The 12,395-nt window shown below is 42.3% G+C and overlaps 1 protein-coding gene and 1 pseudogene across 1 annotated transcript; one reads left to right on the top strand and one right to left on the bottom strand.

Annotated features, from left to right (window-relative positions):
* Positions 1-954: 954 nt before the first annotated feature.
* On the bottom strand, positions 955-3,886 carry LOC117701304 (ubiquitin-like modifier-activating enzyme 1 Y). Its single transcript, XM_034493089.2, has 5 exons — positions 2,522-3,886; positions 2,207-2,398; positions 1,626-1,727; positions 1,420-1,520; positions 955-1,251 (listed from the first exon to the last, which is right to left on the bottom strand). Exons 1-5 carry the CDS (start codon positions 2,591-2,593, stop codon positions 1,116-1,118), a joined length of 603 nt encoding a protein of 200 aa, XP_034348980.2. The 5' UTR covers positions 2,594-3,886; the 3' UTR covers positions 955-1,115.
* A 3,710-nt stretch (positions 3,887-7,596) lies between these two features.
* Positions 7,597-9,813, top strand: LOC117701303 (adenine phosphoribosyltransferase pseudogene; annotated as a pseudogene).
* Positions 9,814-12,395: the final 2,582 nt, after the last annotated feature.

The raw sequence follows: 12,395 nt of genomic DNA, 5'->3' as shown, positions 1-12,395 counted from the left end.
GACAGCACCTGTGGCCTAATAATGATTGTAAGCGAAAGAGCTGTCCAAAGCAAAGGAGGCAGGTTCCATGAAAGCCTAGGCAAAGCCAACATATTCAATAATAACACATAAGGCCCTTATTTCTAATAACAACCTTTTATCCCCTTAGATGAGCAACTGGCGGTGGTGGGGGTTGGGGGGGAATCAAACCAAAACAACACCCACCCACCCACCCACCAACACACCAGGAGCTAAGACAAAGGTAAGACACAGACCAGCCAGGACTAGAGTCTCTGCTTCACCTGAACATCACTAGGACTGGTATGTGGCCAGAGAAAAGAAAGGGTATTTGTTAGTATTCTGTCTAAACTCCATGGCCACAAGTTACCTGGCAACAGCCAGGTATCCTCCTCCCCACAGTTACCTGGCAACAAGCCAGGCAGGCCTGGCTCACTATAAAAAAGGGGCTGCTTGCCCCCTGCTCTCTCCTAATGTCTTGCCTCTAGCTTCTCTTTGTCCCCTCCCTCTCCCCACTTCCCCGTCCCTCTCTCTCCAACGTGGTCATGGCCAGCCTCTACTTCTCTCCCCCCTGCCCGCCTTTGCCCCATCTCCTGAATAAACCCTCCCCCCCCCCCCCGGGACCCTTTGGTCGGGTGTGGTCTGTCCTAAGCTGTGTGCCGACACCTAACAGTATTAATGTTAGGAAAGGGCTGACCGACTGCCTCATGATGGCCTTGCTGCCACAGGCTTCATTTCTTCCTAAGCAGAAATAGCAAGAGGAATGAAAACAGCTAAAGTTTAATCTCCAAAGTTTAATCTCCAGTATTGTATTTGAATACTGGATAATGTCCATGCTGCTTCTGTACAGCTGAACTCTTGTCACCTTTTAAGGACTGCAGTTTAGGATAAGGAGTCCACTTCTTCCTAGGGACAACAGCACAGCCGCCCTTGAAAGGAGAGGGTGACACACTACTTACAGGCTGAAAATTTATTGTTATGAATTTCAGTTCTTAACAATGTAGGAACAGCACTAAACATAGGTCTTAGGAACAAGGAAGTGTGAACTAAGGTTTTATCATACCTAGAAAGGTTTTGATATATACTGACAGAACTGAAAGAATGGAGACAGTAAGAGATCAGCGGATGATGTATCGTACATAGGGAACCTCGACGTCATCTCCACTCTCACTGTTGCAGCACAGCTCAAACACAAGGGACTTCACGTGATGGCCCAGTTTTCGCTTTGACACACAGCTCACGATCTCTGTCATCCTGAAGTCAAGGAACATGAGACTTAAGAAGGAAGTAAACAAACGTAGGAGGAAAGGTTAGGTAGCAGAGTACAGAAATGAGAATGGGGAACTATGAGTAGCACACTGGGTTGTTGAGAATCCCACCCATTCAAGGCTTCCACTGCCACCAGCCCAGAGGCTAACTCACGGCTGATCCAACCGTTCCTTGAGCTTGGTGGCCGGCATAAAGAAGGAATAAAGCATGGACACACCCTGGGACAGCATGGTGATTTCCAGCTTGTGCTCGGTCTGCAGAGGTGAGAAGAGATAGGAGTGGTGACTGTGAGATGGACAGTGCTAAATCAAATGTACAGGTCTCCACAAAGAGGGAGTTCACAGAGGAAGGAGCCTTACCTTAAAGTAGTCTAGAAACTGCTGGAGGGTCATCTCCTCACCGCTAGGTTGTAGTCCCTGCACATCAAAGCGATCCCACAATGTCCACTTCTGATCATAGTACTAGAGGGCAAAGATAAGTGCTAAGAGGGGGGCTACCCCAAATGTTCTTAACATATTACAACTGCACTAACCACAGCTCTGTTGTCAAAAAACGCACTTGTGGCATTACCAAACCATGATTAGGCAGCTTGATTCTTTGTAAGGAAAAAGATACGCACCACTAAGAAGACCCTGCCTTCTCCTTCCCTCACTCAACATCCCCCTTAGCTCTCCATGAAAAGTTTTGTCGGCACCTTTCCTGTTCTTTTTCTGCTTTGTTGAGACAGGATCTCACACTCTAGCAAGACCTGGCCCAAACTTCAATTATGCTGTCCATGTGATTGATGAATGAGTATATCTCAGTGACATAAAACCTCATCTGCTCTGAAGCCCACTGCACCCCCCCTCCCACCCCAACCCCCACACAAACACACAGTACTGATGTACTCTGCTTCCCTCAATGGTAACATCAACATTTCCTATGCTTGTAGGTCCCATACCTGTTGATATGCTGGAGCCAGAGGTGCAGACAAGCTAAAGAAAGGCAGAGCCAGGTTGATAAAACTGTTTTTATAAGACTCCAGTTGTTGGTGGCCCTGAACCACCTTGTACAGCTCAAGACACACAAGGCCAGCTACAGCTGATGTGGTGGTTGCAATGGCTGGGATGATCTTGCCTGCAATCAGTTTGCTCTGTAAGACAGACAGTGAGCACCAGAGATTACTGTTTAGGAGGAAGTAGGGGTGTACGGAAGGCCCAAATGAAGAAAACTCAGCTTGGGCAAGGGTCAGTGGTACATCACAGACTCCTGTTACCTTATGCCGGTCTGCAGGGGAAATGCCATAGTTTTCGGCCCGGAGGTTGGATGCTGCCACAATGAAATCCATGTGAAAGTTGCTGTCATCATCCTGGGTTTTGGTTTTGGTTTTGGTTTTTTTTTTTTGAGTAGAGAATTGAGAGAGTGAATGTTTACTCACCAGGATACCACTGTTTCCCCCAACTATGTGCTGTTTACTCTGATGACCACATGAAGTAAATGGATACTACAGTACTAGTGTTTTCAACTTTGTTGTTGTTGTTGTTGTTGTTGAAGTCAAATACAATTATGGCAGTTCTCTGTAACCTTCCATCCTTCAAATCCCTCCTGGCTACTCTGATCGCTGCTTTCTCTTCAAAAAACCATGGCTCCGTCTTGCTTATATTTTAATACAGCACCTAAATAGAACCTACTCAGTCTGTGAGCGCTACCTGTACTCCATGATTTCAGAGATGACAACCTGGTAATGAATAAACCATTAGAAGACTCAACACTGGGTGGGGAGGAGGATATCTCCTGGCCCCAGACTTCCTTAGCTGCCTGTAGTTCTCTTGGTGTGGGTTCCAAAAATACCCCTCCCACTTTCCCCCTTATCAGGTGCCTACTGAGACTATTTCTCCTGCCCCCAGACTTCCTTAGCTGCCTGTAGTTCTCTGTCTATGTGGGTCTGTTTCCAAAATACCCCTCCCACTTTCCCCTTATTAGGTGCCCACTGGGACTCTCTGCAAACTCACAGGTCACTCAGCGAAGCAGGTAGACTGACTGCAGACCTTCACCTCTCCTTCTCATCCTCCAAGTCTAATCTAATCCCCCACTATCATCCCCAGCTCTGCAGCAGAATACCTGTAGGAGCCTTCCCATTCAGCTCTAGTGGATCCCACAGACCTTACCCTCCTAACATCCGTACACACATTCCTTGCTTTGTCCCAGATATGAACTACAGGAGGCCCTCTCTAGGAAACTACAGGTCATTCTGGTCCAGAAAACCGGTAGGATAACTGTAACCAGATCTACCCCCCACCACACCCTCAGCTCCTTCAAATCAAATCTATGAGCCTCATCCCTCGCTCTGCAGCAGACTACCTGTGGCAGCTTCCCACCCTACTTCATCTCTAAAGGTCCCACAAGATCTTCTCCTCCTAACTCTAATTGCTCTGTTCCATCCCCCAATTTCAGCAAGCCTTCCCTGGGAAACCAGAAGTACGAATGCTAACTGCACACTATCACTTCTGCCTCAATTGCTCCAAGTCCAACACCCCAGTCTCGTTCCCAGCTCTTTAGTAGACCTGCTGCTGTGGTCTCTCCTAGCTCTCTGCCCCTATAACCATGGCAATGACTTATCAGCTCCTAGTCAAACATCTTGCTCCCCCCAACCCCCTCATGTAAAGCCCTGTCATAACCCCAAGCTCATTCCAGTTCCTAAATCTCAGGTCCCAATACTAAGAAACACATTCTATCTGGAAATCCCAGTCCCCAGACCCATCAGGACCCCAGAAGATTTACACAGCCACCATACTCTAGACTCAGAACCAACATATCTGAAGCTCAAGTAAAAAAGTCTTAAACTTAAAAACAGCTTTTATGGATATAATAAAGGTCCTTAAAGAGGAAATTAGCAAATCCCCTAATCTATGAAAACACCAACATAACAGTGGAAGGAAATGAATAAAACAGTTCAAGACCTGAAAGGGAAAACAGATTCAGTAACAAAAAACCCAAACCGGGGGAAACAGGAAATGAAAAGGAACTACAAAGGCAAGGTTCACCATCAGAATACAGGAAAGATGAGAGAGAGATTCTCAGGAGCTGAAGATACCATGGAATAAATGAAACCCTCCGTCAAAGAAAATCTGAGGCACATGAAAAGACCAAACCTAAGAACAATGGGGATAGACGAAAAAGGAGAAGTGCAAAGGCTCAGGAAGTTATTTTCAACTAAATCATAGAAGGAAAAACTCTCTACCCTAAAGAAATAAATGCCTATCCAAGTACAAGGAGCATACAGAACACCAAGGAGATTTGGACCAGAAAAGAAAGTTCTCTCGCCATGTAATAATCCAAACACTAAACATACACAGCAAAGAGTATTAAAAGCTGCAAGGGAAAAGGACCAAGTAACAAATAAAGGGCAGACCTATTAGAATTACATCTGACTTCCAGGAAGACCTTAAAAGCCTGGAGAGATGATGTTCTACAGACTCTAAGAGAGCACAGATGCCAGCCCAAATACCATACCCAGCAAAACTCTCAATTACCGTATTGGAGAAATTAGGACATTCCATAATGATAAAAACAAAACAAAACAAAACAAAAAAACCAAAACCAAAACCAAAATGAAACAAAACAAAACAAAAAACAAAGTAGTATCTGTCTACAAACTCAGACGTTAAAAAAGAAAAGAAAAGAAAAGAGGTGCTAGAAAGAAAACTTCAACCCAAGGGGGTTAGTTACACCAAAGAAAATACAGGGGCTGTATAATCCCGGACTAGCCCATCCAAAGAAGGGAAGGACATGGGTGAACAGACGGTGACACATCCCTCCACGCCCCCTCACCCCACCCTCAGACATACTTACCTCACTACCACCAACAAAGTAGCATGAACCAACAATCACCAGCCCTTCATATCTATCAAAACCAACAGTCTCAAACCCTCAAATAAAAGACAAAACACTAACAGCATGTATGGGAAAACAGTATCTATCTTTTGGCTGCCTGTAAGAAGAAGTACAGTTCAACATCAAGGACAAGGTGGTGTAGTTTGAGGAGTGTTGGTAGTAGCTCTTCTTTGAAAGTCTGGTAGAATTCTGCACTAAAACTATCTTGACCTGGGTTACTTTGAATGTGAGGTTTTTAATGACTGCATCTATTTCCTTAGGGGTTATGGCACTGTTTAGATAGTTTCCCTGATCTTGTTTTAACTTTGAATTTAACTTTGATACATGGTGGTGTCTGTCCAGAATATCATCTATTTCATTTAAATTTTCCAGTTTTGTCAAGTATAGCCTTTTGTAGTAAGACCTCATTTTTTTCGACTCATTTTCTGTTGTTTTGTCTCCCCTTTCATTTCTGATTTTGTTAATTTGCATACCATCTCTGTGTCCTTTGGTTAGATTGGTTAAAGGTATATCCATCTTGTTTTTCTGTGGGACAGAAACTGAAGGAGGGAACTTTTGGAGACCATTCCACCTGGGTATCCATCCCATGTGCAGTCACCAAAGGTAGACACTGATATGGATGTCAGGAAGTGCATGCTGCCAGGAGCCTGATACAGCTGTCTCCTTAGAGTTCTGCCAGAGTCTGACATATTCAGAGGCAGATCTCACAGCTAACCATTGAACTGATCAAGGGGTTCCCAATGGAGGAGTGAGAGAGGAGACTAAAGGAGCTGAAATGGTTTCTGGCCCCATGAGGAGAGCAACAATACCAACCAACCAGAGCTCCCAGTGTCTAAACCACTAGCCTGGGAGCACATAGGGAGGGACCCATGACTGCAGCTGTATATGTAGGGGAGGATGCCCTTTTCAGGCATAGGTGAGAGAGGAGATCCTTGGTACCATAAAGGCTAGCTGCCAAGTGTGGGGGAATTCCAGGGTGGGGCAGTGGGAGTGTGTGTGGGGGGGGATAGGGGGGACACATTCTCATAGAAGCAGGAGGAAAGGGGATTTGATAGGAGGTTCCTGGGTGGGGGGGTATGGGGTAAGGGGATAAAATCTGAAATGTAAATATAATATCCAATAAAAAAAATTTTTAAAAGAAGATGGATAGGGAGTTTCTAGGGAGAGTGATGACATCTGAAATATAAATAAATAAAATATCTAATAAAAAAAAATCTCACAAACCTAATCCAAAAACACATCAAAACAATCAACCTTTATGATCAAGTAGGCTTTATCTCAGGATTGAAGGGATGGCTCAATATTCAGAAATTCATCAATGTAATCCACTATATAAATAAACTCAAAGGAAAAAAGAAAACACATGATCATCTCATTAGATGCTGAGAAAGCATTTGACAAAATTCAACACCCCCTTCATGATAAAAGTCTTGGAAAGATTAGGAATTCAAGGCCCATACCTATACATAGTAAAAGCAATATACAGTAAGCCAGTTGCCAACATCAGACTAAATGGAGAGAAACTTGAAGCAATCCCACTAAGATCAGGGACTAGACAAGGCTGCCCACTCTCACCTTACCTATTCAATATAGTACTGGAAGTCCTAGCTTGAGCAATTAAGACAACAAAAGGAAGTTAAAGAGATACAAATAGGAAAGGAAGAAGTCAAAATTTCACTATTTGCAGATGATATGATAGTATACTTAAGTGAACCTAAAACTTCCACCAGAGAACTCCTAAACCTGATAAACAACTTTAGCAACGTGGCTGGATATAAAATCAACTCAAACAAATCTTCCTCTACCTAAAGGATAAACAGGCAGAGAAAAAAATTAGTGAAACAACACCCTTCACAATAGTCATAAATAATATAAAATACTTTGGTGTGACTCAAAGCAAGCAAGTGAAAGATCTGTATGACAAGAACTTCAAGTCTCTGAAGAAAGAAACCAAAGAAGATCTCAGAAGATGGAAAGATCTCCCATGCTCTTGTATTAGCAGGATTAACTTAGTAAAAATGGCCGTCTTTCCAAAAGAAACCAACAGGTTCAATGCAATCCTCATCAAAATTCCAACTCAATTCTTAACAGAGTAAGAAAGAGCAATTCTCAAATTCATTTGGAATAACAAAAAAACCAGGATATCGAGAACTCTTCTCAACAATAAAAGAATATCTGGAGGAATCACCATCCCTGACCTCAAACTGTACTACAGAGCAGTAGTGATAAAAAAAACTGCATGGTATTGGTACAGAGACAGACAGGATGATCAATGGAATAGAATTGAAGATCCAGAAATGAACCCACACACCTATGATCACTTGATTTTTGACAAAGGAGCTAAAACCATTCAGTGAGAAAAAGGACAGCATTTTCAACAAATGGTGCTGGATCAACACATGGTCAACATGTAGAAGAATGCAAATTAATCCATTCTTATCCCCTTGTACAAAACTAATGGCCAAGTGGATCAAGGCCCTCGACATAAAACCAGATACACTGAAACTAGTAGAAGACAAAGTGGGTAAGATCCTTAAATATATGGGCACAGGGGGAAAGTTCCTGAACAGAACACCAATGGCTTATGCTCTAAGATCAAGAATTGACAAATGGGACCTCATTAAATTGCAAAGCCTCTGTAAGGCAAAGGACACTGTCAATAGGACAAAACTGCAACCAACAGATTGGGAAAAGATCTTTACCAATCCTACATCTGATAGAGGGATTATATCTAATGTATACAAAGAACTCAAGAAATTAGACTCCAGACAACAAAATAACCACATTGAAAGATGGGATACAGATCTTAACAAAGAATTTTGAACTGAAGAATATCAAATGGCTGAGAAGCACTTAAAGAAATGTTCAAAATCATTAGTCATCAGGAAAATGCAAATCAAAACAACCCTGAGAGGTGGAAACCTGACACCAGTCAGAATAGCTAAGACCAAAAACTCAGGTGACAGCAGATGCTGGTGAGGATGTGGAGAAAGAGGAACACTCCTTCATTGTTGGTGGGATTGCAAGCTGGTGCAACCACTCTGGAAATCAGTCTGGCGGTTCCTCAGAAAACTGGACATAGCACTACCTGAGGATCCACCTATAGCACGCCTGGGCATATACCCAGAAGATGCTCCAACATATAACATATGCTCCACTATGTTCATACCAGCTTTATTTATAATAGCCAGAAGCTGGAAAGAACCCAGATGTCCTTCAACAGAGGAATGGATACAGAAAATGTGGTACATCTACACAATGGAGTATTACTCAGGCATTAAAAACAATGAATTCGAGAAATTCTTAGGCAAATGGATGGAACTGGAAAATATCCTGAGTGAGGTAACACAATCACAAAAGAACACACATGGTATTTACTCACTGATTATTGGATATTAGCCCAAAATCTTGAACTAGCCAAGATTCAACTCACAGACCATATGAAGCTCATGAAGAAGGAAGAGCAAGTGAAGCTCATGAAGAAGGAAGACCAAGTGTTGGTGCTTTGGTCCTTCTTAGAAGGAGTAACAAAATATTCATGAGAGCAAATATGGAGATTAAGTGTGGGACAGAACATTTATGCCCCAAACACAAGGGCGCCACATATGTAAAAGAAATATTGCTAAAGCTTACATTGCACATTGAACCCCACACATTAATAGTGGGAGACTTCAATGCCCCACTCTCACCAATCCACAGATCATCCAGACAAAAACAGAAAAATAATGAAACAGAGGGTATGAACAAAATGGACCTAATACTTACAATAGAACATTTCACCCGAACCGAAAACAATATACCATCTTCTCAGCGCTTCATGGATCCCTCTCCAAAAGTGACCATATAACTGGTCACAAAGTAAGCTTTAACAGATAAAAGAAAATAGAGAGCACCTCATATCTTAACAGACAACCATGGATTAAAGCTGAATTTCAGCTTTTATTTCAGCCTTAATCACAAGGTTATACACTCAGGAAACTGAACAACTCTGTACTCAATGATCTCTCAGTCAAGGAAGAAGGAAAGAAACTAACATGCATACCCGCGTTGTCCGAACCTGAGTTGCAGCTGGTGGCGGCACATCTGTAGCTTCCCTGACTTTCCCACCCCAGGTATGCTGTTCAGGGATATCTCGCTCCTCTTGAAAGACTAGGACTCCTTACAAGCTTCCATCTGCCTCCTTGCCAGCCACCTGAAGTCCACGCTCGGCGCCAAGATCACAGGCTTTGCTAGACTCCATGGGCTTCATGTTGGGCCTTCCCTAGCTCAGGAGCTGGGCGTGGGATGTGTGCTCAGACCCAGAGCTCGGGAATCTGCCGAGCCCCACTGTTTGAGCCTACAATGGTCTGGATTATGGGAAGGCTGAGCTGGAAATCCAGAAAGATGCCTTAGAACCTAAGCAGAAAGTGGTCGTTGTGAATGATCTCCTGGCCACTGGAGGAACCATGTGTGCTGCCTGTGAGCTGCTGAACCAGCTACGGGCTGAGCTGGTAGAGTGTGTGAGCCTGGTGGAGCTGACCTCCCTGAACGGCAGGGAGAAGCTCGGACCTATACCATTCTTCTCTCTCTTGCAGTATGAGTAAGGAGCTGGCAGGGTGTCCACATCCTTTAGTACCTAACTGCATGGTGGTTCCACCCCGGGCACGTAAGTGACCGTTGTGAGCTACCAGCTGCCCTTTTGTCAATGCGTCACTCATTCCGTTGGTCAGCTGATCGCCATGTCTTTGGACCACCTGGATCCTTGCATTTTGTACACGTGCCACGCCCTGGAGTAGCACAGAGCTGCACTACTGGAGATCAATAAACGGATTTGATACACAGAAAAAAACAAAGAAAGAGAGAGAGAGAGAGAGAGAAAGAGAGAGAGAGAGAGAGAGAGAGAGAGAGAGAGAGAGAGACAGAGACAGAGACAGAGACAGAGAAAGTAAAGACTTTCTAGAATTCAATGAAAATGAAGGCACAACATACCCAAACTTATGGGACACCATGAAAGCCGGGCTAAGAGGAAAATTCATGGCACTGAGTACCTTCATAAAGAATTTAGAATGTTCTCATACTAGAAACTTAACAGCACACCTGAAAGGCTGAGGAAAAAGAAAGAAGAAGCAAACGTATCCAACAGGACATGGCAGGAAATAAAATTGGGCTAAAATCAACCATTAGAAATGAAGAGAATAATACAAAAACTCAACAAAACTAAAAGGTGGTTTATTGAGAAAATCAGTAAGCTAGACAAACCCTTAGCCAACCTAAGTAAAAGACATAGTATCTGTTGGTGCCAAGTGTCTTGAAGGCGCTGTTTGACAAAGTTCCCATGCTTGGACAACCTGGACTTATCCTTCACAGCCCTTGGTGGATATTTGCTTCACACCTTTTGCTATTCTTTTGTTTCTTACTATTAAGTGCCTCTCTCTGAAAGCTAGAACTGGGATAACAAAAAGCTAAACACGAATGAAATTTCTGAAAGTTCTCTGGAAAAACCAGTTATGCAGAAAACTGAGTCTTCCCTAAGAACTTATTACTTAAACATTTAGATCATTAATAAGTGTTGTTAGTAAGAATGAGATAGAGGATTTGAGAATAATTATTAAAGAACAAAAATTTAGGGAAATCTTAGAAGCTGACAAGATTGAATGCTGTAATTGAATACTAGGATTTTAGTGTTCAACTTTAGAATCAAGGATCTTGTATGAATAGGAAGAGATTTTGATCATGCAAGCTTATGACAAGCCTTGGCACCTTCCTGGAGGAAAAAGCAAGCAGGTTTAGGAACCCTGATGTTCTTACTGTTCTTTACAGCATTGTAATAAAGATAGTAATAGTAATAAAACAAGGGTTCAAGATAGAGACACAGAGCATCCTGGCTCAGTGAACTGTCTGCCTCTAAACAGACTTGTCAGACTAGAACTTTACTGATAGACTGTCCTTGCTTAAGCAAAAGGGCTGAACATTATTTTAAGAGTCAAAGAAAAAGGACAGTGATGTTATGCCAAATATAATAGAAATATAGAGAAAGGAAAGGAAGAATTAAATAAGGGTTAAAGATTGAACTTTTGTAGAAAGCCAAGTTTGATATAACAGGTAGTGGAAATAACTTTTGATCTATTAATTCTGTGCCAAACTGAAACAAAATCAAATTAAAATAGAGTCATCCTGTCTAGCATTTCTGTAACTGCAAGGCTTTATGACATCAATCTTAAGGAAGAAGATAATGAATTTAAAGAAAATTGATTTTATCATAATGTTAACTTTTAGTTCTTATAAAAGTTTTGTTTGCTCACTTTGTTCCTCTTTCAATATTCTTATGTAATCAAGGAAGACTTTAGAAGAAAATGTATTTTGAAAAGCTGTGTAATCAATGAATAAAATTCCTGGGGAAATGATTTTATGTATAAATAAAGCTTGAAAGAGACAAAAGATGTCAGAGTAAAACCCATTTCAAGATATGCTTCCTCTCTGGCCTCTCTGTCTTTCATGAGGTGAATAACTTCCTGTTTCTGATCCTTCATTACCTTCTCAGCTCTTTTCCGGACTCTACTCTCACACAAGGCTGGTTACAACAGACAATAAGGGGGAAAAAATCAAAGAGTGATTAGGTCTTACTCCACAAAAGTCTTTGCTCCACAAAATTGGAAAATCTAAAGGAAACAGATGATTTCCTAGACAGATACCACTTACCAAGCTTAAATCAAGGTCAAGTAAACTATTTAACTAGTCCTATAACCCCTAAGGAAACAGAAGCAAAAGTCTCACAACCAAAAAAAAAAAGTCTAGGTTGGCAGGCCATCATGGCAGCCGGGACCATTGGACTCCCATTGTCAATCATTTGATCTTGGGTGGCCACCGAGCAGCCGACCTATGCATTTCAGCAGCCCTGCCTCCTTTAACTTCAGAGAGGGGGAGATCTCAGTTGCTTAATTTTAAGAACTGCCTTTCTAGAAAGGTCATGTGGTGTCAGTGAGGTCTTGACTGAATGCATGCGTTCATGAGGACATCCTATTCATGGAGTTCTTAGGGCTGTCGGTTTCCATGGCCTGGGACTACAATTTGGAATTTTGTGGACCTTAGAAAAATTGTGACTGGCATTTTGGATTGTGGTTCTATGGGGTTTCATTAGTGGTCTTAAAGAACTGTGTTCTGGCAGAATACTGATAATTTTGGTATCATGCTATGGGATAGAAACAAATCTGCTGTAGGAAGAAATTATTCAATACAAGAATTTTAGTTTGTGGTACTTAGGAATGGAAATTGCTGAG

This window comes from Arvicanthis niloticus (genome assembly GCF_011762505.2).
Source record: "Arvicanthis niloticus isolate mArvNil1 chromosome Y unlocalized genomic scaffold, mArvNil1.pat.X SUPER_Y_unloc_4, whole genome shotgun sequence".
Taxonomy (NCBI): Eukaryota; Metazoa; Chordata; class Mammalia; order Rodentia; family Muridae; genus Arvicanthis; species Arvicanthis niloticus.
Note: the sequence above shows the minus strand (reverse complement) of the source record. Positions and strands in the feature narration are given on the sequence as shown.

Excerpts from the sequence above, each read along its gene's own strand:
- LOC117701304 (XM_034493089.2), bottom strand. The coding sequence starts at position 2,593 with ATGGATTTCATTGTGGCAGCATCCAACCTCCGGGCCGAAAACTATGGC. Across the intron at positions 1,728-2,206 it reads TGGCTCCAGCATATCAACAG|TACTATGATCAGAAGTGGAC; the intron begins GTATGGGACCTA and ends TTTGCCCTCTAG. Across the intron at positions 1,252-1,419 it reads AAGGAACGGTTGGATCAGCC|GATGACAGAGATCGTGAGCT; the intron begins GTGAGTTAGCCT and ends CCTTGACTTCAG.